Source organism: Sebastes umbrosus, chromosome 11 (genome assembly GCF_015220745.1).
Source record: "Sebastes umbrosus isolate fSebUmb1 chromosome 11, fSebUmb1.pri, whole genome shotgun sequence".
Lineage (NCBI taxonomy): Eukaryota > Metazoa > Chordata > Actinopteri > Perciformes > Sebastidae > Sebastes > Sebastes umbrosus.
In genome coordinates, this window is record NC_051279.1 from 7,050,339 (window position 1) to 7,076,170 (window position 25,832).

The 25,832-nt window shown below is 40.9% G+C and overlaps 2 protein-coding genes and 1 long non-coding RNA gene across 5 annotated transcripts in view; 1 reads left to right on the plus strand and 2 right to left on the minus strand.

Moving 5' to 3' along the window:
• crppa (CDP-L-ribitol pyrophosphorylase A) overlaps positions 1–19,639 on the minus strand; it is a 52,705-nt gene extending 33,066 nt beyond the window's left edge. Inside the window, exons 1-6 of one of the 3 annotated variants that reach the window (XM_037784328.1) lie at positions 19,066–19,622; positions 16,402–16,687; positions 12,337–12,486; positions 6,521–6,625; positions 5,121–5,166; positions 2,826–2,923 (exon numbers count right to left, since the gene is read on the minus strand). In XM_037784328.1, coding sequence (XP_037640256.1) covers positions 2,826–2,923; positions 5,121–5,166; positions 6,521–6,625; positions 12,337–12,486; positions 16,402–16,687; positions 19,066–19,295 — 915 coding nt within the window. In that variant the 5' untranslated portion in view covers positions 19,296–19,622. Of the gene's footprint in view, positions 1–2,825; positions 2,924–5,120; positions 5,167–6,520; positions 6,626–12,336; positions 12,487–16,401; positions 16,688–19,065 lie in introns of all 3 variants that reach the window. The other 2 variants (XM_037784329.1, XM_037784330.1) reach the window with 2 other exon arrangements.
• Positions 9,857–11,242, plus strand: LOC119496778. The gene is made up of 3 exons (XR_005208807.1): positions 9,857–10,079; positions 10,267–10,381; positions 10,922–11,242. It is a non-coding gene; the product is annotated as an uncharacterized LOC119496778 (long non-coding RNA).
• A 1,578-nt stretch (positions 19,640–21,217) lies between the features above and the next one.
• On the minus strand, positions 21,218–25,621 carry sostdc1a (sclerostin domain containing 1a). The gene is made up of 2 exons (XM_037784332.1): positions 25,130–25,621; positions 21,218–22,251 (listed from the first exon to the last, which is right to left on the minus strand). The coding sequence occupies exons 1-2, from the start codon at positions 25,356–25,358 to the stop codon at positions 21,806–21,808; spliced, it is 675 nt and encodes a 224-aa protein (XP_037640260.1). The 5' UTR covers positions 25,359–25,621; the 3' UTR covers positions 21,218–21,805.
• Positions 25,622–25,832: the final 211 nt, after the last annotated feature.

Here is a 25,832-nt window from a genome sequence, read left to right on the forward strand (position 1 = left end):
TGGGGCCCTGTCCAGCACCGGACAGCCAGATCCGCCCGTTTGACACTGGCTGATGAAGGACTTGGAGCGAGTTTAAAGGAAGATGGACTGTTTGGATCACGGTGGAACATGGAAACATGTAATGCGGCGTGCTGTGCCTCCTCCCTTTCACTGTCAACAGCTACCCTCGAGGAATATTATATATTCATCAGGATGATCCGGGAAACACGTTTCTATACATGAAGCCATGTGTGGGCGATTTGTCAGCCTGGGTGTCTGCTCTGGAGAGGAGTAATAGGTGATGGGGATGAAATATAAGCACATAGAGGGATGGAAACAATATCATAAACACCTGTACAATCCCACTGATGCCATACAAAAGCTCTGCGACGTTTTGTGAAGCTTATATTGTTATTAAATCTGTGTTTTTCTATCTTCACTTTTGAGGCCTTACTTTGGTGCTGTTTTACAGAATTGATTTACCTTGTGAATATATTGTAATTTTACTCAGTATCGGTCCAATACTGGCCAAAATCACTGGATCGGATATCAGAGGGAAAAAAGTATAGTATAATTCGAGCCGATCCATTTCCATCACATACGCTCTTCTATGTCGGCGTCTGTGCCAGGGCTGTCCGGGGATCAGTCTAGCACATACACATACTTTGCTTAACCTTACGTTACGGCATCGCTCCAAAACGAACAAATACATTTATTAAACTTAGTCGTTTAAGAGAGGGAAAAAGACGATATCCAATTGGTATCGGTATCGGCAGATACTCAAGGTTGCAGTATCGGACTTTAAAAAGTGGTATCGACCCATCTCTAGTCATTTTGTTCCCCCATATCCAGCACATACAGGAGTTGGAAAAACAACATGAACCCTTTTTAGTCCAGGGTGTAGGTTTGGTTTCAGAATTAAGGTTCTGTAACCCAAAAAAGGGAAAGCTAGTTGCTCTGAATTTTGAATTAAGCACCTATAATGATAACTTTGCATTTCCATATTTATCACCAGGAGCACTGTATTATCTCTTACTAATGGTAAACTGTAGTGTGTTTCTACATTAATTGTAAATAAAAGTGGATTTTTCTTTTGACTGATTAACATGCACATTAGCTGGCAGTGCATCATCTTCCTGGACCCAACAACCTCCAGCAATAAAATAGGTCTGAAAGGTGAAACCCAAGGCAAAAAAAAAAGTCTTGCAACACTCACTGCTCCTTTGAAGGGCTTAATTTCTGTGAGCTCACGATAAGGTGGTTTAGATAAGAGTATTCATATTTCTCATCTCTCACCATAATTTTAGCAGCTGGACAATAAAAGGAGTCTGTTTAGAGAGATTGTAGAGAAGAAGATTTGTAGTGGGGAGGGTATTGAAAACAGGGGTACATGTCTCCCCTGGCCCTAGTGAAAATGACACCCTTGAGAAAAAAACAAAACATCAGAATGTCGGTCGAAGCTTCGCATACCATTCTGGCAGCTTAATCCACTCTCTCTGCCGTTGAACAGACTTCAACTTCATTCTTCAGACAATCCTCACCTCGCCAATAAATCGCTACATATTCACCTTCATGGAGAGCTTTTGAGTTATTGACAGGAGAACAGTGAAATAGTGTATTTAGCGGGAAACAAACTGAACGTAACGCATCAACAAACGAGAAATTAATTATGCTACAAGAGCGGTTTGGGGGGGGGGCAGCAACGTACATGAAACCTGCCTTGGCGGAGGTCTGCGCTCTCCGAGTGCACTTCTAGTTAGCAGATTCATTCTTAAGTTACGGCCAAAAACGTGTTTTGTGACCACCAAATTCGGTTCATCCTTGAGTCCAAGGGGAAATTCCCTCTAGGCGTTCCTTAGCTATCACATTCACGAGAATGGGTCAGACGTTTGTATGTACGTACTGACAGATGGATGGACGGACAACCCAAAAAGCATAATCCCCCTGACCAGTTTTGTTTGTCTCAAAACTAATTTTACAACTCATACATCAACTGATTTTTGGGACCACCATAACTAGCTGGTGATTTGTCACTCTTGTTCTAAACACAGCTTTGCACAAAAGCTATTGTTTCTGACAGACCCCTCCTGTACACACCCAACATCTATTGCATGTCGGTCCGTTCTGGGAGAGGGACCCGACGAAAGGTTGCTTGAGTTTAGTGGTTACGTGGCTTGCTCAAGGGAAGCCCAACGGTTGTTGAGGTAAGAACATTTCACATGTGGAACTTCTATGTGGTCTGTGCTGTCTGATTGAATATCTCAGACTGTCACTCTTTACTGTTTTGCATATGGATACTGTTTTCCATTGTCTATTAGGAACAATTTTACAAATTAAACGGAGGATGTTTGCAACATGGGAATTTGATGTGCCCAAAAAAGATTAGGAGTGAAAGGGAGGGACATGAACTGTGGTGGAAACTGGGAAAGCTTGTCAAGTCTGATTGAGCAGAGGTGGTAGGAGGATGAGGAGGAGGTAAGAACTCATCATTAAACACTCAATTAATCAAGCAAACTCCCACGGTACAGGATATATGACTGCCATCTGCTCTCCTGCATCGGGGGAGTGAGAGGTGCAGGTCGGGGATGGCGGGTGAAAATGAGGAGGAGAAAAGTTGCAGAGAGTGGATGTCCCAGACAGGCTCCATTAGAGAGAGGTCTGACCGCAGATGGCAAGTCTTCCCATCGGGGCCACCCAAGTGGATCTCACATCGAGTTGTTGGGGGATCGGAGGTACATGGACGGTGAGACAGAGGAAAATAAAAATGGCAAACTCATGGGGATCTTCAGTAATGCTGTCATCAACATAACCAGCATTTTAATCAGCTGCGACTGACACACTCTTACCATGTCGAGAGCTCCAACAGCCTTCTGGAGGGCATCAGCCAGTGTCACGGCTTGTGCAGATCCACCTGTGATAACACAGGCCGACCGCGATAGAGTCTCTGCAAGAGAAAGACATGATGTGACTCAGATAATTGCTCTATCAACAGTCAGAGAGTGCATGAACAATAACTGCGAAATCGTCTGGCAGTTAGTTTGGTTCCATCAGTAAAGGTCCTTTAGATAAGCTTTACACGAATAATTAACTGAAAACAACCCAACCAGGTTTGCGGGCTGAGTATAGGTCACTTCTATCACAAGTAAAGGTGAATAGTAGAGTTGGGCGACTGGATAAATGGGTTGCATCAGAGAATGCTCCGACACGAGCAACAGTGATGAGGGCTCATGACATGACTCGGGAAGGACTTAGCCAGACGGCATAGCGCTGCAACACATCTCTGAATTTAGGAACAAAACACGTTGCCATAGTTGCTGAATTCATCTAAAATTGACCCGGAACTTGAAAGTTAATCGATTTAAACTGCAGATTGTATTTTCAGTTTAAAGCTTCAGTTGGCAACAATTTTGTCATCATTGGGCAAAAATTCCATAATAACCTTTCAGCATATTATAATTCAAGTGTTCTGAGAGAAAACTAGACTTCTGTACCTCCTCATGGCTCTGTTTTCAAGCTTTAAAAAAATCTAGCCCGTGACGGAAGACTTTGACCAATCACAGGTCATTTCAGAGAGAGAGCGTTCCTATTGGCTGTGCTCCGGATGGTGGGCGGTGCTTGGTATTCCCTCAAGAGATCTCAACATGGCTGCCGGGTCATAAACTTTCTCATTTTACAGCTAAACAGTACACTACAAGATGTTTCTGAACACATTTGAGGTGAGAAATAGGCATTACAGTAACAGAATATTGATTCATATTTGATCAGCGCTGCCTAGTTTGACCGTGTTGTCGGAGTTCGCGAGTGACTGACAGCCGGCTCTCATAAACGGAAGCTGGCCGGCACGCTCCAGCTCGGCTCTGATTGGTTGTTGTCCTCCAGTCTGTGAAATTCTGCAGATGCCATTAGGAGCACCGGAGGACACAGATTTCCTGTCTCATGCACTACCGTCAGGATATAGCGACCATTTTATAAAAAAAAACTTTTTTTAAATCATATTTGCTACAATCTGGCCTACTTTATCTTTAATCTCAACAACATAATCTTTCGTCGTTATGTGTACATAACATATAACAGAATCGTATGCTCCGTGATTGAATGTTTCTTGCTGAAATGCACCTTGGGAGTCGTAGATAACATCTACCTCAATGTTTCTATGTATGCAGCGCAGACTTGTACTGTACCTTCAATTTCTATCAATGAACCAGATATTTTCTAACACAGTTGTTACTGTTTTGTACAAATCATTTCACGGAGTTTCATGCCGACCCAAGCTGTAGAAGTGCTCCAACTGTCACCTAACATTGTCTATGAGAAAAATGAATTGGACTTTTACTTTGCAACTGTGGTTCATGATCAAAAACAGAAAATACATATTCATTTCTACAACATTAAATTCAGATGGCCAACTGTGTAAAACAACATCAACCCATCAGAGCCACAGCTGAAAAGAACAGAGGACCTCCAGAACGACTGCCTCACTTAAAAAGCCATCTATTGAGAAGTGTTCCCACAAACACACACTTCTAACCAGGATACACACACATACACACACACACACACACACACACACACAGTCATGCATATGAAAGTATGTGTGAGCGCACAGAAACACAAACACACAAACTGAAACACACGACAGTTTCTCATACTGACAGATGTGAGAACTTTCTTCCAAGTCTTCTCTAAAAAAAAAAAACACACAATGAATTCATTCACATCAGAGGCTCTGGGAATAATCACTGTGCACCTTATGTCATCATCAAACAGGTAACTTGTTGGTCCAGGTGCTGGCGGGGTGAAATATGGGTCTGTGTTTATTTCCATGTCTCTGATTGTGATAGTATCTCTTGTCGTGACTTGCTCTCCGTAGTATTCACAGACTGCTTACAAATGCTACAAAGAATTTATCCCTCTCAGTAAAGTGAGGGGCGATTTTGGGTCATTATATTCAACAAAAAGAGACAAACACTCCTACACACTGCTCACTTCTGACCATTTAAACTGTCTGAGAAGAACTACTGCTTTCAGCCTTTCATGTATACACGTCTACATGGATTCATCATGTGTGTATACAATATAAGAAGATGAAACTATAAACAGAGCGCACAGGAAATGATAATAATGGCAAATGTATAACTCACCTTTGATAATGGACTCTGCAGCAGCCAAATCCCGTTTGTAGGTTACCTGGAGGACAAAATAACATGAGTTTAAAGGATCAGTTCACACAAATTAGAAAAGAAAAACATGTTCTTCTGTAGAGGTGTCTGGCAATGCAGGTAGTTTTGGTTTTATGTGCCAAGATTTTGAGATATCTGCCACTGAAAAATAACTCATCGCCCCAATACATCAACGGCGGATGGAATTTCATTTGGGTTCCTCAAAGCACTGAAAAAGTGACTCTAGATCAATGGTTCCCAACGGTTTAACGAGAAAGAGGGAAATAGGAAATTAATTCTGCTACACAAAATCATATATATTCTTTGGACTTTTCTCTAATTTTCTTGAGAAACACTGTAAAGTTTGACCTCTAAAAGTTTCAAATGAAAGAATCTAATAGCGTGATCCCACTGCAAGAAATTTTCTAGGTTACCAGGAACCATTTCAGAAACTCAGGACCCTTAGTTTGACCGGAGGTCTTGAGTTGCTCTGTCAAAGTTACTGATGCCAAAAAAAGTCCATGCTCTCCGGGTAGTAATTTCCACTATCCCACTATCTCAGCTAGGTTTGGAGTGCTGAAAGAACAACACATGACATGTTCTTGTTTTTCCCTGTATGTGAAAATTGCATCTGAAACACAGCCGTCGTTTTTAATCAATTATCGGACAAATCTGGCTAACCTTCATCGTTGCTAAGTTTAGTTCCTGATTCAGTTCCTGTGGCTCCATAGATCCTGGAACTATTAGGTCGAAAAGGTCTCTAAAAAGGGAAAAATCAATCTTCAATTGTGCTGCTCGCAACTCATAAACACGAAACCTGTGGCGTGCGGTCATGGCTTTGTATTTATCGCAAGCAAAAGGTTGGGAACCACCACTCTGAGTTATCCAGAGTAACCGGGGGATTGTTTCTGGAAAGACATGTTGCTCTTCATTTGTTAATCAAGTGTCGATCTCCTCAAATGTCTTCAACGCTTTAAGCATCACAAACAAAATTATGCCCATTATATTGGAGTGGAGGCAGAAATCTCAAAGTCTCAGCTTATAAAACCAAAAACTATCATCACGGCTAGATAACACTACGTCTAACTAGAAAAATGTCTTTTTGTAATTTGGGTGAACTAACTGTTAAGCCAGAAAGTTACATGATCTGATACAGAGTTAAATACAGAACATTTACATTTAAACTAATTTCTGCATGCTAATCCTGGATGTCACATTCAATATATTAGTGCTTCCTCTTCTGCCAGCAGAACCTCACTTTCAATTCACAAGCTTTGTTTGTGCCCATATGATAAATCAGCAGCGGGCACACAGCTGTGTGCTAGCCAAAATGTCACCAAATCCACAATCCCCAACCCAAACCAGGCCCCTGGCGAGCTCACCTTCCACAGCGTTGGCGGACCCTGGATGAGCTTGGCATTGGTGCCACAGTACTGCAGAGCCAGATGGAGACACTCGGTGCCAAACTCAAAGTCTGACTCACTGCACTGCAGAAGGGGACACAACAGAGAGGAGAGGCTGTGGACAACTGTTGACAACAATATATTTCCATCACACTAAGTGGAACTGTGGTACACTATGTTGTTCCACTGCAGCGTTGGAACCGCACCAGTGGCCGCAACCAACTGGATGCCCGGTTACATATGCAAACTCACTGACATATATATGTAGTGAAAATCTATAGTACACTGTGTATTTAAGAATAGATGTCAAAATTGTACACATACTTGGACATTTTCTCGATTTTACTGTTATTAGACTGGACAGTCCATCACATACACTTTATTTAAAAAATGGTGTAAGGCCAGATTGAGCAAAATATCAACAAGACTTATAGTCTACAGCAATGGTTCTCAACCAGGGGTCCGGGAACCCCGAGGGGTCCTTAAGGGAGTTCCAGGAGGTCCTCAGAAAAATGGGGAATAGTTTATTTTCACTATTTAATTCTCTATAGAAGTGAGCCCAATGTGAGTAAGAGTAATAAGAACGACTATTCTGATCATAGGTTTCACTTCCTTCGCCCAATGTTAGCTGGGATTGGTTCCAGCCCCCTCGCGACCCTGAAGAGGATAAGCGGTTACAAATAATGAATGAATGAATGAATTTCATGGCAATCTGGCCAATGGCCTTCAATGGACCAACCACACAACCAACATCGCCATCCTTAGGCCCCATCTCCAATCGGCCAAAACTACTACATTAAATAAAATATTATAGGAAGACCTTTTGTTTCAATACCAGCATGAAGCATGCTTGGAACGGTCCAAGTCTACTCAGTACTTCTGCATTTAATGCCTCACATTGTTATTTTCAGAGGAGTTGAGACTGAACAATATGACCTGCTGTATACTCTCTGATTCACCACTTGTTCGAGAAGGCTCTTCTTTTGTCCAGACATTCCTGAGATCATTTGGTTCTGTGCATCATATTGTCGTCGCCTTGAGAGATGAAATTCTTCTTTAACTTGAACTTTCTGCACATATTTCACCATATATATCTGACCGCCTTTCATACACTGTCTGTTTTGTGATCAGAGCTGGTGTTTGAACAGAAGAGAAACAGGCTCATAACGTGATGCTGCCGTCACCACATTTTTCAGCAGACACTTCAGAAGATACTATTTTCTTTGGCTGATGGACTGTTGGCTTGTAACACTCTTACCTCTCTGAATTTGGTTTCATCAGGTTAAAAGACATATTTCCACGTTGTTCTACAAGATGTGCTTTCTTGTATATCTGTGGATGCTACACAGATGGTTGTTCCTGCAAATGCAAGAAATGGCAAACCTTTATCTCAGAGCCTGGCGGTGATGATGGTGAACATTCGAAAACTCTCCATCTAAACGCTTTAACAGTGTTACCCACAGGAATTTATTTGTGTTGGATGACCAAAAAACATTTCCAAACATAAAGTATAGTAACTAATTTTATCATAAAAGCAGTAACTCATAAAAGGGTATTTTCCTTTACTGCCCCTTTTCGACAGCAGAAATGTGACATTGTTTGTTCCAGTACTTGACTTTCCCTCGTTTTTCAAGCAACAGTTCCAAGGCTCATTAGTAGGTATGAACATGTGGTTCTAGTATATTTCATTGGAAGGAAATGCTAACCATGCAAATGTGTTGCATTTATGGACTAACAGCTTAAACAAATGTGTGACCTGTTACACAAAAACATGCGTGGTTGCAAATACAACAAAAGGGAGGAAGGGCAGGCCTGTCCTAATCAGCTGAATGTCACTTTGTAGAGGAAAAAAATAATATAAAAGGCATGAAAAATCTTTTTGTGAGCCGAGAGAATTCAAAGGTCTAATTGAATTTATTCAGGTGGGGGCAAATCTGGATTTGCGTGTTAATACTGGAGTCTAAACCCCAATTTTAAAAGTTGTGCACAATAATGTCTACCCTTGTTTTTGCTGGGTACAATATCCCATATGAAAGTTAAATACAATTTGGAATTAATTGGGTTGTTTTCAGGCCATGAGAAAATAAAAACTCAAAATTGAAATGCAAATTCCTGTTACCGATATTTATTATTACCGACTAAAATCCATCTGTAGCACAATACTGTTTATTAACTGCTTGTGAGATTTTTAATTTGGTTTACTTATTCTTTGTTTAACAATTTCCTGATCTAAATCATGTTATTAATGTTAATGATGAATGATTTTACTTAAAGCTGAATTCATTGTTTTTTTTGCAGGTGAAGAACACAACATTGACATATTCTCACCTATATATTAGTAAACAGTTGGCTATATGCAAGTCTAATACAAGGTTGTAATAGTTTTTAATTTTCAATTAGTTTTTATTTTATTTTAGTTCAGACTTTTAAATGTAATTTTAGTTTAGTTTTAATTAGTTTTCAGAGTGCATTTGCTAGTTTTAGTTTAGTTACAGTTTTTCAGAATGGTTTAGTTTTAATTTCACAGTAGTTTTAGTTTGTTTTGTTAGAGCCAGGTATAATGTCTCAGCAGTATGTAGCTACATAAACATAAAAAATACAAAGTTGGAGAACTGTTTAGGAGTGGCCATAATGTTTAAATCTTTTGATTTGGGAATCAACTTGAGTTCACTACCAAACGTTCATTCTGACTCCAGTTGGTTAATATTAAACCTGAGCTGAATAGCTCGGTTGAATGGCATGTGATCCACTACAATATTTAAATCCTGTTCTTGTTATTTAATTCCACAAGACTTGTATGTGAAAACAACAGGGATAAACTGTGAAGCAATTGCAGCATAGCACCATCTCCTGGAATGTCAAGTCTGTTCAGTTTCTGATGTGGTTAAACGTCATGAGGGTTGACGGAAATTCACGGCGTCTAATTTTTTAGGTCGTGATATGTTAAAGATAAAACACTAAAACTTAAATGAATTTACGTTCATTTTTATCATTATATTTATATTAGTTTTATAACCAGGCAATATCGTTTCAGTTTAGTTTTTCTTAAAGGATATTGTTTTTATTTAGTTTCAGTTTATGACAATATTTTTATTATTATTATTATTTCTGTTTTACTTTCAGTTTAAGTTCACGATAATAACCCTGGTCTAATATTCACTCTTCTAACTCTGTCTTTGGTCTCCACAAACTCCTGAAGGAATTATCTGTATATGTATTTAGCTGCTATGTTCACCATAAAGTATACAAAGTAATCTTGATTAAGATTAGTTCCTGCACTTTATTGTACCAATGAACCTTTCTTTTGTGCTTTGACTCACGGCTGGGAAAGCTCAGTTCGTGTAGATCACATGGTTTGGATTGAGGCGATGAGCTCATTTGGTTTAAAAGACAGTCAGGACTACAAAGACAAATCCGTGCTACCTGAGAGTATACCTGGGTAATATTTTATCAAGCTATAAAAGAGAGGGGTCTTTTATTCCATGGACCCTGGAACTGAAGAGAGAAAGCACAGCAGAAAGACGCTCTCGGACTTGAGGTAATTTAACCTTTAGCATTTTCTCCCGGTACAAAAGCTTTCACTGGGGAACTGGATAAAGTGTCTCCCCCTTTGTCTTTTCAGCACTAAGTTCTTCTACTCTCAATGGATGTCAAGCTACAAATGTGCAGCTCTTCATGAGCATGTCCTACAGTCCTAACCTGACACTTTCCCTATCTTTTGAAAGGTTGAAGAGGAGGACAACAACGGGAGGGGAGAGGGTCGTCCCCCCCAACCTTCTCTTTCTCCAGCGACCTCCCCGGTTTGTCTGACTTGACTGGCCTTGACACCGCGGCATAAATGTAAGCTCATTTTCTCAAAAGGACAACGCCAAAGCCAACGGGTCTCAAAGCAATCTGAAGATCCATACGTGCCAGGAGTGAAAATAACTGCAGACAAATGGGGCTCCAATTGGAGGCATACTTTAGCTCTTAGCTCAAAGTTTGCTGCGTCCTTTAAAAAAATGTGGCTATCGGACGAACCATCTAATGGAGTCACGGTTGAAATAGCAAACTCAAATAAATAAGGTCAACTTCTGCAACTTGAGTTTCACATTAAGTTGGCTTGCTTAAGCCTGCCAAGTCTCAGCAATAAGCCCCTGCTTTCAGAGAAGAATCCACACATTTACGGTTTACGTCAGCGGATAAATTCTTTCCATTTTTCAGGTACACATATTAAAACGCACTCAACTGCAGAGGCTATTAATCCGACTCCACCTAAATGTGCCATGCAATTTCAGTGCTCTTTCACCATTTTTCCAACTGAGCCTTTGTTCACATTTGTTCCACAGACTAATCTGCTGCAGTGTGGCAGAATATATTACTGTGTCATTTCTTTCCCAGACGCAGCAGAGGCCAAGTGAAAATGATAGCATCCACGCCACAAGCTCTTCACAGTGAAACCCTGCAGGTTCTGGCACATCAGCTGAACAATGAAGGACTGTAGAGGCATGTTATGATGTATGAGCACCATAAAGTCCTTTGTCATCTAAGTGGTGTAATTTTTAGAGTATAAATCTCCACCTGGCTGTCATTTCATAAGATTTGCTTGCTGAACTTTTTTGTGCAATTATTCGACACCAGGAGTAAAAGACACACGCCTGCAGGACTTGATCTGTCCATCCTGTGATATTATGTGTTGTAGAAATCAACTTTGGAAAAAATTCTGGACGAGAAAACGTTTGGATCTATTATACTCGGTGTGGGTTTCTCCTCGCGTCAAACATTCTCAAAGCTCCTCAAAGTTTTGTCCGCTCATCCGTTTCTGCGTAGTTAGAAAAATTTGAATGTGCACGGACGGGCGACAACCTGCCGCACGGAACCACTGCAAAGAGCCATGTCTGATGGTGTGACGTCACTTTGGCCATGCGGACACCCTGTATCCCTTCTGTATAACAAAGAATAGAATAATAAATGATAAGGATAAAAGCATTAATGCGACTACTGTACTTTTCCCCTGGATCACTTTAAGATCCGTGGTATTAACAGTACAAAGAAAACAGTGGAATTGATGGTAACTACTATTAACTACTCGTGCGGACTCGAACAGACTCGCAGCGCACCATTGCAAGCATGAGACAGTAGTGGAGGAAGTGTTTTAAAAAGCACGATTTTGGCAAAAATGCATATGCGTTCCCTCCTCAGTTGCTCTTTCTGAGATTTCTTCTATTTTTTCCCTGTTAAAGGTTTTTTTTTTTGGTTAAGTTTTTCGTCATCTGATGTGAGGGTTGTACTGTAAAAGACAGAGGGTGTTGTATCCTGTACAGACTGTAAAGCCCCCTGAGGCAAATTGTGATTTGTGATATTGGGCTATACAAATTAAATTGACTTGACTTACATACGACCAGATAAATGAGACTTGAATTATACTGCACAAGTTGTGTGAGAGTTTGTAAATGGATGTTTTGATATAGTTTTGCTGTTGTTAAACCTGGCCTCCATTTACTTCAGTTCATCAAGGATTTTCTGATTCTCCATTCACCATGGAGGCAAGCAAGAAAAACAAACTTTTCTTGAATAATTCAAGGTAACAAGCGGTGAGTAATTGATATACAAATGGTCATTTAGATGGTGAAGTATTCCTTTAAGCTGCAAAAATCTAGACATTTTAAATGTCCCGCCATCAAAGATTATGTCGTCCTTGTGTTTCTTTTCTTTCTTATTCTTATATGCACTGATTGTTATCATTATCACCCTCATACCCACAACATAGGAACGCCCGCTTGTGTGTTAAAGGTGAGTGAAACAACAGACCGTACCCTCTGATAGGCCTGATAGATGACATCATATGTGAATCCCTGAGGCATCTCGCTGGCTCGGTACTTGGCTCGCTCCAGAGAATGATCCAGGTAGCCCTCTGATGTGGTGGCTATCACCGTGGAAACGAGAGGTCGGATAGCTCCTGCGGCCTGTGTGAAACAAAAGGAGTTTTTAGCACTTGCTTTGAATACAATAATAAAGAGATATCATACCTTTAGATAAGCTCTGTAAAGGGTGAAATGAGTCCCTTCAAAAGAAGCAAAACATGAAATCATACATCATTATTTTAGCATTTTCAAAAACATATTTGCTGTCTTGGCGCTTGGGGGTGTAATGATACCATCAGCTCACAGTTTGATTAACTAACTTGTGTTGTTGTTTTTCACAATATTCTTAATAAAGTTTGACAGTAAACAAACTGTGACGGACAAAAATTCCTTCATCTTAGCTGTTTCTAATAGTTTTTGTTACAGAGTTTAGTTAAAAATGCAAAACATTTATTCAATCAAAGTGTTGACATAAGATGTCAAATCTGCAGAGTTTTTAGGAACACTAAATCATGATTAACAATTTTTATCACAGGGCCCTTTTGTGTGGATTTTGCATGTTCTCCCCGTGTTAGCGTGGGTTTTCTCCCACAGTCCAAAGACATGCAGGTTATGTTAATTGTTGACTCTAAATGTCCCGTAGGTGTGAATGTGAGCGTGAATGGTTGTCTGTCTCTATGTGTCAGCCTTGTGATAGTCTGGCTACCTGTCCAGGGTGTACCCCGCCTTCGCCCAATGTCAGCTGGGATCAGCTCCAGCCCCCCCCACGACCCTGAATTGGATAAGCAGTTACAGATAATGGATGGAAGGAACTTTTATCACAGTATCATGGCCCGATTGGCCACCAAACATCCCCTGTAGATGGCCCCCTGTAGCCACCAAGTTCCATCAGGTCTCACTTGAGAATGAGACTATGTGTCTCAATGAAATTACGGTGTCTGCGTCCTAACTGAAAGCGGCACGAGTGAGCGTCAGCGACAAAATCAGTTTGATTGCATTGTTTTCTATTGGAGTGTCCTAAATGGCAGCGAGCGATGGAGCGCTTGTTGGACGTTTCTATTTATTCCTGTCACTTGCTTTGAAAGCGCCAATGGCCCCTTCCCCCACTTCCTACCCCCATACTTCCGGCTCCCTTGCTTGGACCATGCCCATCTTCAAACTATCGCGTTAATCAAATCTGTCCTCAGACAGACAGAAATATAACCACCTGGCAAAGTACTCAAAACCTCTTCTGCGGTAGTTCCCGCGCTATAAGAGGTGTCTCCAGGACCCCATTTTGCAATGATGACACACACACACTCACAAGATGAAAACAAAACCAGCCACACGCTCGCGGCTGGTACTAATCATGAAACACAAATAAGGATCATGAGATGCTGTGTAAAGCTAGAAACAGCTACTAAGTGGACCTTGAGTTAAGATATTTTCTTTCTTGATAGCTGTTCAGCCATAACTGCATATTTCAAAGAGAGAATATTTCCCTGATCATAATTTCAGTCAGCAGCCATATTACACAGTAACAATAAATCCATCTTAACCAGCATAGCTGGAGCACGCACCGCTTGTACTTCTTGGAAATTCTAAATAATCAACATTTCTGAGATAATATTTTCATCTCACTGCTATAGCATGATTGAAGGCAGTTTCCAGGAGTGTGTGCGAGAGGAACGTCTCGCGAATGAAAGGAAAGCAAACATGTGTTATGCGTGTTACACATGCTGTTGAAATCAGAATTAATCTGCTGCTTTTCGGTGGAGACAGGCGCTCTGCCATGAGCGTGGACACTGGCAGGATAATGAAGACCAGACCGCCTGCTGTGAAAGTTCGTCACAAAGCACACACTCAGAAACACACCATAAACGTCGGCCTCATGTCGGGGAGCTCTTGCTTTCTTCACAACCTGTGTGACCTGCATTCAACAAGAGTCTCTCAGCCATGAATCATTATGAGACTAATCTGCGAGTGTGTTCGTCACAGCGGCCGTGACTTCGCCCCAAATGTTTTCCATTTATCACTGATGGAATAAACGCTACCACCGGGAGCGATGCATCTGTCAATCTGATAAACAGTTTCTGAAAAAAAATGGAAAGACCACAAGATTACAAGAACTGTTTGTCTTCTTCGGTCTGGACCCGACTGGAAAACTTTACTTTGTTGTATTTTTAGTGGCTGGTTTGTTTATGTTCACACCGCACGCTGAAAAACGAAGCACAGGGACGCACAAACAAAAGTCGCTTCTGGTACCCCGTCATCCCACCAGGTGAAAGGTTTGAGTCCTGTAACTGCAGCTGATCATGATGGATTTGTTTACACTGTGGGTTGTAATTGACCTTCTCTGGTTATAGAAATTAAGAATGAGCTAGAGGCGAGATTTAATTAAATGTGCGGCACTTTCCAAAGCTTGAAGAACTACTGGCATTTTGGGGTTGTTTCCTCTATTTGTAGAGGAATTATGATCCGTCTCTGAACTGCTGCTCTGTTGGAAATAGACACATCCTGCCTTCATATCCTACTGGAAACACTGACAATCCATAGAGGTTACACATCTTCAAGTCATATTTACAAATGGGAGCTTTGGAGATACGTTTAATTATGATAACTTCCAAGTTATGACATTTACTACGCTTCCTCAATGCAGAAATTGAATGTTTGTAGTGAGTAAAGGCTCTATTTCCACTGATTTCTTTCAGCTTTAAAAAAAATTAATTCAATATCCTCCAGATATCCGCAAGGTTAAACATCTCAGTCACAAGTTGACAAGTAGAAGATGTGGGCTTCCATTGAACATGTGTTTCAGGGCTGCAACTAACGATTATTTTCATTAGCGATTAATCTGTTTGGTTTATAAAACATCTGAGAATAGTGAAAAATGTACATCCCAGTTTCCAAGAGTCCAAGGTGACGTCTTCAAATTGTTTTTATTGGCCACAACAGCAGCAACTATTATTCGATCGACAGCAAAAATCATGGTCAACTATTTTGATAAACAATTAATCTTGTGATTTTATGTCATTTTGCAAGAAAAAAATGCCAAACATTTGATGGTTTTAGCTTCTTAAATGTGAAGGTTTACTGCCTTTACTTGTCTTACATTGTAGTAAATGTAATAGTTTGGGGTTTTAGCATAGACTGTATATAAAGATGGACGATATGACAGCTTCAAAAGTGAAGTCAAAACATCTGGACCCCCCCCTGGTGGCTGGCTGCAGTATAGGTCATAAAGCCTGCCCCCTCCATGTTAGCGGATGGGACATGGGCCAAACTAAAAAGTCAAAGTTCATGTCAAATAAATGTTTCCCAAAGATAGGTCGTTCTTATCATTCTGATGTGTGTTCAAGGATTAATTTTTCTGATAAGTTTGGTTTTACGTAGTTACTTGATGCTATATAAAGGGGATGAGACGTCATGATTGACAGCTGAGTCTCTCTCGCTGACTAGCTCGGTTCGTGATTGGTTCAGGCGTGTGACCTCGATATCGCGGTTCCACCGCCCGATCATCAAATGATGTCAAATCTTAAGATGGCGGCTCCCGTATCCGGGATATTTTGGCTTCACTTCTGTACAGGGGGAGGATATTATATACAGTCTATGGGTTTTAGACTGTCAACTGGACAAAATTAGGAGGACGTCCCCTTGGAGATTGGATAACTGGGATGGGCAAAACTATTTTCTGATGTTTTATAGACACAATTAGAAATAATCAATAATAAAAATAGTTGTTAACTGCACTTATACGAGACAAAATTGCAGCAAAACCTCACATTTGAGGAGCTGGAACTAGAGAATACTTGGCATTTTTGCTTGAAAAATTATTCAAATGATTAATCAATTATCAGAAAAGTTGCTCGCAGCTATTCTGATAATACGATCAATTAATAAATTGTTTCCTTTCTCAAGTATTTGGTACCAAAGATCTTAACCAAATAAACAAGAAAGAAAGCACCCTTGATGTGGATGAGAAAAAGCAGCAGATGTAACATGTTGGAGTGATTTCCGTTCAGCTTTTATCATACTGACCCCTTGTTCCTTGGCAGCCATGGCTATCTTGTACAGAAAGTCCTCCTCCACAAAAGGCCGCACGGCATCGTGGATGATGACCACCTTCGGTCTGTCCGCCGCCGGCCTCTCCTCCTCCTCCTCCCCCTCGCCCAGAGCCAGGACTCCGTTAAATATCGACCTGTGACGAGTCGAGCCGCCTGGCACCGCTCGAACCTTCCTGTGCTGGAAGCGCTGGACGATGTCCGTCATCAGGTCCATGTTTTCTTTGGCAACGACGACCACAATGCTCTGGATCCATGACACCCTGCAAGAACACACCGGCCGCTCAGCAACGTCTGTTTTGTCAGGTGAGAAGTCAGAAAGACCAGGGAGGATAGGCAGAGCATAACACCCACCCAGAGAATCAGGGCTGCAACTAATCTATTGATTATTTTCTGCTTATTTTATCTGGGGAATGTTGAAAAATGCTTGCTTAAAGTTCCCAGAGCCCAAGGTGACGTCTTCGAAACGCTTGTATTGGCCAACCAACAGTCTAAACCCAATTAAATCTGATTTACACAGACATAAAACAGCAAAAAGCAGAAAATTCTCACAGTTGAGAAGATAAAACCAGTAAATGTACAATACAAATAGTGTTAAAACGACCAGTTGTGGTGTTGCTCGCTGTTTCCCTCTGCTTCCAGTCTTTCTTCTAAGCTGAAAGCTAAACTCACTTCTGGCTTTGGCGTCATATTTAGCATACGGACATGAGAGAGGGATCAATATTGATTAAAATTGAACTATTCCTTTAATAAATGACTTTAACGATGAACAAATTATCAAAATTGTTGTTGAATAATAATAATCGACTTATCTTTTCAGCATTGGAAAACAATTGTTTTTTAAAAAAGTGATACGGATATCAAAATTGTGTAAAATAAGTTCCACCGGTATAATAATGCATCTGGAACACATTTCAAGACCATGTAACCCGACTTATGATTGTGGATCTGACTGAAACACTTTCAAATTCAGCAATGACACTGATGACCTCCGACCTCTCTGCAATCACCGGGGCCCACACAGGCAGCATCTCCGTCCCGCTCTCTAGTCCCAGGATGCTGCTGCATTCATTTCCTGACAACACGTAAACACTGACAACAAGCTAAGAGGAGACACATCTGATTATAAACACCGGTTGTTATTGTATTGTTGTAATGAGGGTCAGGCAGTGATCACTGCAGAGTGTAAACATCCACCTTCTCTTCACTGTTATGGAACCGGAAATCTGTCCGTCCTCCAGTGATGGAAGAAAGACTCAAAATTTAGGAAAAGTAAGAAGGTAAGAAAGCTTGATTTTCATTGATGTATTGATATTGTGATGTAAAGTTACTTAATTATCTATTATTCTACACTGGTATCTCCACCTCAAGACAATGGAGGTGAAAGAAATGTTGTCTGTGGTGCTCACAGAATTACATAAAACAAAACAGCAACGTGTCTTTGAAGAAGCAAATGACTCTTGATAATCCACAGAACACACTGTGGACAGGTTTTGGAACTACTTTCTACCCGAGAAAAAGTCCCTCAGAACACTATTGGCAGTAGTACTGTGAATTTTTCAGAGTTATCATCAATATGCTTCAGTTGAAGTGCATGGCGGATCATTGAACAGCGTCTGGAACCTCTTCCCCCAGCACATTTCTGATGTTTTGTAACTTTCCATAAGCAGTGCAGAGGAGAGGAAGCAGGCTGGATTTGAACTTCTCTCAAACTCTCTTTTTTTCTTCAACAACTTCTGTCACTTTTCACGTGTACAACCAAGTGCAATACCTTAACAGGTAGCCTATAGGTATATAAACACTATGACAAAATAATATTATCATAATCCTCAAAATCATTAAAAAAAATAAATGAAAACTATGAAACTAATTTAAAGGAAAGGCAGCAAATCCTCACATTTGAGAAGCTGGAACCATGACATGTTTTTGCATGATAAATGACTAAACGATTATCAAAACAGAGAATTAATTTTCTGTTTATTAAAGGTCCCATATCATGCTCATTTTCAGGTTCATACTTGTATTATGTGTTTCTACTAGAACATGTTTACATGTTGTAATGCTAAAAAAAAAACTTTATTGTTGCTCATACTGTCAGCCTGAATATGCCTGTATTTACCCTCTGTCTGAAACGCTCCGATTTAGTGCATTTTGACAGAATTGCAACAGAATTGCAACATAATTGCAACAGAATTGCGTTGCTAGGCAACAGCTTGGGTTCCATGTGTACTTCCTATCAGCTGATGACATTCACATACACTGCAACAGGAAATAAACTGGGGACACATTTAGAATGTTTACGTTTAAAACTGCGTAAAGGGTCTAAATATTGTATATTTGTGACATCACAAATGGACAGAAATCCTGACAGCTTGTTTCAAATGCAGAGTTTCTGAATACGGGCTGTGTGTTTTTCCCTGTGGATTGAGTGTTTCGATACTTTCACAGTATGAATTGAATTGAATTGACTGCACAGACACACACCGACCGGTAGAGGAAGTGACGTCCTGACTGTCTCCAGCTGTCACTCCACCTGTCACCTACCTGTCACCTACCTGTCACCTACCTGTAACCTCACCTGCGGTTGACAAATATACATTATGACATTTTAGTCTTCTCCTATTTCATTTAATCCTCCTACCTCTCGAAAACCTGGATAGTGTAGCTGATGAGCGGTCGACCCAGAAACGAGCAGAACTGTTTGGGTGTCTGCAGCCCGGTTCTCTCTCCGCTGCCGCCGGCAGGAAGCACCACGGACACCGGGAAGTCCACGCTGCGCTCCGCCGGATGCTGCTCGCTCTTCCCGGCCTCCTGTGATGGGAGAATCCCGGGATGAGCGGGCCTGTCCGGGTCTCTACTGTCGCTCTGCATGTTGTGGTTAAACCTCCATCAGGTGGAGGTGGAGGTGAGAGGTGAAGGGTCACAGCAGGTAACTCCCTAAACTGTCCATTCCCAGCCGATGGGAAGGTACCGGCAACGTGGATGGAGATCTGGGAAAACAACACTGTCAAGCTAGAACAGGTAAAAGGTGTGTTTCCGGTGAATTCTTTCAAAATAAAACCAAGTCAGGTATTTTTTTTTTTTTTTTTTTTTATTTTTTTTTACCACAACGCACTTAAAGTGCAGAAATAGTTAAGAATTTATAGTGGAGTACTTGTTAACTGTTTTTAAATGTCTTAGTTCTTTTGTGGTGTAAAAACTACTTAGGTTTACAAAGTAATTCCACAATTAAAATAGGCCCCCTCCATAACATCTAACAGATAGATAGATAGATAGATAGTAACTTTATTGATCCTGAGAGAAATTCAAGTTTCCAGCATCACAGTTCCATAGTGCAAAACACGTTAGTAAAAAGGCAGTAAAAAAGTTAGTAGTGCAAAGTACAAAAAATATATACCAGATATAAAAATACAAGGAGATGAAGAAAACTGTTAAAACTGAATATACTGCAGAGTAACAGCTGTGATACATGACTATTAAAAAAGTGAATATAGTGCAGAAGAGACTGTTAAAAATGAGTATAGTGCAGGGTAACTCCAGCAGTTTAGTCTATGAAAGTCCTGCAGACCGTCCTCCTTTATCCTCACAGTTTGATGGCTCGGGGGACAAAGTATTTCCTGAGTCTGTCTGTGGAGCACTTGGAGAGCAGCAGCCTGCCGCTAAACGAGCTCCTCTGTTTGGTGATGACGGCGTGCAGAGGATGGCTGGCGTTGTCGAGTATGGCCAGCAGTCTGTTGAGTGTTCTTTCCTCTGCCACCGTCACCAGAGAGTCGAGCTCCATGCCAGTGCAAATTTAATTTAAATAAATGCAATTGTTGTAAAATGTAAGTATCAAAAGCAATATTATTGTACTCTATAGAATAGAAACTGCAGTTGTCAGATTTGAGGAAAAAGTAAGTCTACAGGGAGATTGTGCGATGTGGTTGAAAGCTCCAGGATAGTACAAAATTTGAAATACTAAATTACCAGTTCATCATACTGTATTGTAGCCTACTGAAAATAGAAAATGTAATAGGTTCCTATTTCTATACCGTTCTGACTGCCAAAAATCCATTGAAACATAAAATCTGTGCCAGATAACGTGGTAATGCAATCTGTTACCTTGCAAATATCGGTTGATTAAATAATACAATTTATAATGACTGCAGGAGAAAATTAAATAAAACACATTTTGCACTCAGCATAATTTTATATTCAGATCATGTATCTATTATAAGTTAAGTTTGTTTTAGTTTAGATTCAACTTTAATTTGAAGGTGAAATTATTTCATTTCCGGTTAAATTCAAGCGCGTGCTTGACGCATTTTTGGAAAAGCATCAACAGCTGCAGGCTGCAACAGGTTGCCATCGTTCTCGCGAGATTTCAGAAAGCAGGTGGTAGTGGCAAGTATCGCGAGAACGACATACTACATCAGCCTTTGAATTAGAAAACTATTAAACCTGCAGTAAAAATCATACCAAAATTATTTTTATTTTTTGTACTTTTGCACAAGTGCACAGTTCAAATTACAGTCTATATGAAAAAAACTATAATCATTTCCTACACATATATATTTATGAATTATTTTAACCCAATGTTTTTTCACTATAACTATTTTGTAAAAATGGTGACATTTCCTTCCAACTTTCATCAGTAACCAAGTCTTATTATTATTATTAGCTAATATTAGGACTACACTACTACCTTATTAAAGTTTTAAGTCTGCCCTCCTGTAGATGAAACATTGCCCTGCATGGGTCACACATGGTCAACTGTAGTGTTATACCTGGTAAAGTCTCCACTGACAACAAGACGTGATAAAAAGTGATATTTATTTCATATAAAGTTATTACAAGACTGATTGATGACAAAGCTTTTCCTGGTTTCACTCACATGCTGACGCCACTTAAACAAAACAGATCATATTATATGTTGCCACAGAAAATATATTACATCATACATCATAAATCTTACATAGTAAAATTTTATACACATGGCCATACTTCAAAAAGGCAAGTAAGAATTTGATATATGTACAAGTATTTACACAGGATTGTTTGAGATGGTTGCTGTTTACTGGTATTGGTGCCTAAACTACGGATCCCCATCTGCGTATATGGAATGAATATATAGGAACGCATGCACATGGCTACATGTGGGACAATGTGTGTTGGCTCGGGGCTCCAGAAGGCCCCAGTTCTGTTCACATTATCTTTTAACCACATGTATTAAAAAGTCCTTAGCATGCCATCTGGAGTTCTCCATCATAGTGAGGAACCAGCTTCACCTAAATCAAGTCCCAGTCACTTTGAGAGATAATCCACAAGCTCTGGACGTCATGTCTCAATATCACCGAGACAAAACTCCTGTAGGTTTATGTGGATTCAGAGTCTGCCGGCTCTCAGGGTTCAGCGTCGTGCCAGTTCTCACTCAGCCGGTTCTTCCCCAGCCTCCTCTTGCTCTTGGACTTGTGCTTGTGCAGGAGCTGCGGCGGCGACAGAGCCGGCTCCTCGAACTTGTTGCCGGACTCGTTGTGCTGCCTCGAGTACCTCTTGCACTTGCAGGAGGTGACCACAGTGATTTTGTACGTTCTCGTGCTGCCGTCCTGACACTGCAGCTGGATGCGCTGGGTGCGGGTCTTGTCATTGACACATCGCCAGTCCTGGTTGCTGCCCCGGCGACCCCAGAGCTTCCTGCCGTAGGCGCCGCCGATCCAGTTCTGAAGCATCTGAGCTGGGAGACACTCGCCAGCGCACACCAGCTCCTTGATGGGGTTGATGCTGGTGCAGTGGCCGTCAGAGATGTACTTAGTGGACCTCAGCTCTCTGCATCCGATTTGGCCTCGTTCTGTGGAAAGACACAATGAGAAATGTGAGAATCTGGCAGCTGCACAGGATATGGGAGAAAATTCCTTAATCATGTTGGATAGGGCTTCAACTAAAGATTATTTTCTGTCTATAAAATGTTAGTGAATAGGGGAAAAAGGCCTGTTAAAATGCTCACACAGCCCAAGGTAACATCTTCAAATGTCTTGTTTTGTCTGACCAACAGTCCAAAACCCCCAAGAAATATTCAGCTAATCATCATGTATGAAAACGAAAAGCAGCAAATCCTCACATTTGAGAAGCTGAAACAAGAGGATGTTGACTAAAACAATTATTTGCTCCAAAAAGTTGCTGATTATTTTGATTAATGAACTAATTATTGCAGCTCTTAAGTTTTCTGAGAGATTTGAATCAGCTTGTCCTTTTCAGTAAGAATTGAGACAACAAAATTACACATCACACTAACTCCATGTCATTACTTCATTGTGATATTGAAAGGTTAATCCATGATAATAGTGAAGGATTACTGCCAGCCCTTTACCCTTTACATTATGTTGGTTATGAGCCCCTTTCGTAGCCTCTGGCAAGTCACGGGGAAGGAGCACAATAGCATTTTGACCTTTCTACTTCAAAAAACTGAGGAATTACGGCATGTGAAAAGGAAAAACTTTCCTTTTTATCAGTGTGGCAGGGATTTAACAGGAGGATTACCCTTACCGTGCAGCAGCCACGACTGTCTGTATTATTCTGCTGCAGGCTACAAACACTGTCCCCCCCTGCTCTCCCCTCCACCACTGTAACATAAGCTCAGGTCCATTCATACAGCTCCATACAGCTCAGTGACAATAACACCCCCCCTCCTCCTTCTCTGTGACTTTGATGAATGAACTCCCTCACTCTCCTCCCCTCCCCTCCTTCGCGGCCGACTGCTGGGAGAGCTCAGAGTCACAATCTGAGGCTTCCAGTTCACCTCCATTCAGCTGCACTGACACCCGGTCGGCTCCTCGTATAGCTGACTGGGCGACAGCCACCAGGTGTGTGTGTTACACACCGACTGTTGCCTCAGCTCACTGTGGTGATGGGCAGATAAACAGTCTCTGCTGGGAGTCACGACTACTGCAGCAGAGCCCTGTATGATCTCAGTGCAAGACTCTACCCTAACCTTACAGTGACCTTATAGTGATGCTATAGACTCCTTTATATTCATTTCCTATTCTACAACTGCAGGATTCTTGTGATATACGCTACTTTTTGCAAATAGTAGCTGTATGATATTTGAAAGTGTCTTGATGTCGTCTACGGTCTCTTTCAAGAATGATGGTGGCATGATGATGGGATTAAGTGCCTTGATTAATGGTACCCTTATTTGGCTCTTTGAGATGTAGATGTTGAGGTATACAGACAAAAAAGGAAATTTGATTCGTCAACCTGAACTTCATCAAGAGTTTTTGGCTGCATGTACCCTTAAATGAAGAAAATCCGAAGATAAAAAAGGTAGGAAATGGAACAGCTAGTTCTGTTTCCTCATCTCTTACTCATGCTCTTGGGGTTACTTAAACTACTAAGAGATTGGACAGTAATCCATTGCCAAATCCTAGAAAGACAGTAGGTAGATATCATGCAAATAACATCATACGGACACTAAACAAACAATAAATCTGTGCAATATTAATACACTGAATGTGAATACCTCTATCTGTGCAATATATCCTTGATGCAATATACACCTCAAGTGCAACTTTGTTTACATTTTATTTATTACATCTACCCTACCTATTTTACAAGTGCAATTACCTCTGTTTACATTACATCTATTTTTAAATTTTATACTTCTAGTGTAACACTTCTGTTTATATTTATTTATTACATCTACTTTACCAGTTTTATTTGCTTTATAACTGTGTGTGTGTTTTACCTGTTATATGTTTTACCTGCCTCGTTTAGTTTTTTCAAGTATTTGTTTTAAAGCACTGACCAGAAGTGGCAACTGTGAATCTCGTTGTATTTAATACATTGACAATAAAGCTTTCTATTCTATTCTATGGTGGCATGATGATGGGATTAAGTGCCTTGATTAAAGGGACTCTCATGTGGCTCTTTGAGATGTAGATGTTGAGGTAATAGGAAATTTGATTCGTAAACCTGAACTTCATCAAGAGTTTTTGGCTGCATGTACCCTTAAATGAAGAAAATCAGATAAAATAGAAGGTAAAAAAGGTGGGAAACTAGAAATGGAACAGCTAGTTCCGTTTCCTCATCTCTTACTCATGCTCCTTGGGCCACACACAGGAACACACTTTGCCCCCGAGCCATCAAACTGTACAACACCTCTCTAGGGAGGGGGGGGGACAAAGGAGGACGGTCTGCAGGACAGATAATAATGCACTATACCCACTTTTAACAGTCTCTTCTGCACTATATTCACTTTTTTAATAGTCGTGTATCACAGCTGCTACTCTGCACTATATTCAGTTTTAACAGTTTTCTTCATCTCCTTGTATTTTTGTATCTGGTATATTATTTTGTACTTTGCACTACTAACTTTTTTTACTGCCTTTTTTACTAACATGTTTTGCACTATGGAACTGTGATGCTGGAAACTTGAATTTCCCTCAGGATCAATAAAGTTACTATCTATCTATCTATCTATCTACATAAACTACTCAAAGTAAGAGATTGGATAGTAATCCACTGCCAAATCCTAAAGACAGTAGGTAGATATCATGCAAATAACATCAGATTAAAAATAAAATCAGAAAATAAAAGTAAACAATACAAAAAGGCATCTGAAAGCACAATAAAGTCAGTGCATCACTCTCGTTCTGGTCTCTAATACAAACATCATATATAATGAGCTCATGATAAACCCAGATAAAGTGGAGCATCCTCCAGGTCCTCACCGCCTCTGTCTCTGTCTCTGTCTCTGTCTTGCCCCCCTCCGGCCGCTCCTCGGCCGCCGGTCCGTGCTCGGTTCAGGGTCACGTTGCTCTGAACCTCCGGCGGCGGCACCGGAGCGCTCACCTGCGAGAACAGGAGCTCCGTGGCGTCGTTCTTCAAGGTTTGGCAACTCCTCAGGAGGATGCAGAGCACCACCAGGGAATGGCACGACTCGTGTGCGCTCAGGTGCATGGTGGTGGCTCTGAGAGGAAGAGAGATGTAGGTCCGACTGGGAGCAGAGACTGATGCTGGATGAAGAACATGTGGGACTCGTGCTTTTTATACAGGCGGACCGCCTCGCGCTCTGGCAGCTACTCAGGTGCGTCTCTGTTAGGAGACTGTGATTGGTCGACACAAAATGTGCGCTCGAATGATAAACCACGCCCACTGCTTTTATTGTGGAGGGTTTCAAATGTGATCCTGGATGCTGCAGAGGAGGCCATGATGATGATGATGATGATGATGATGATGATGATGAAGATGAAGATGATGATGATGGTGGTGATGATGATGATGATGATGGTGGTGGTGGTGATGATGATGAAGATGATGATGATGATGAAGATGATGATGATGGTGGTGATGATGATGATGATGATGGTGGTGGTGGTGATGATGATGATGATGATGATGATGATGATGATGAAGATGATGATGATGGTGGTG

Bases quoted from the DNA above. Each gene is read 5' to 3' on its own strand.
- sostdc1a (XM_037784332.1), bottom strand. From the start codon at position 25,358: ATGCACCTGAGCGCACACGAGTCGTGCCATTCCCTGGTGGTGCTCTGC. The intron at 22,252-25,129 runs GTGAGGACCTGG...GTCTTTCCACAG, and splicing joins CAGAGACAGAGACAGAGGCG to AACGAGGCCAAATCGGATGC.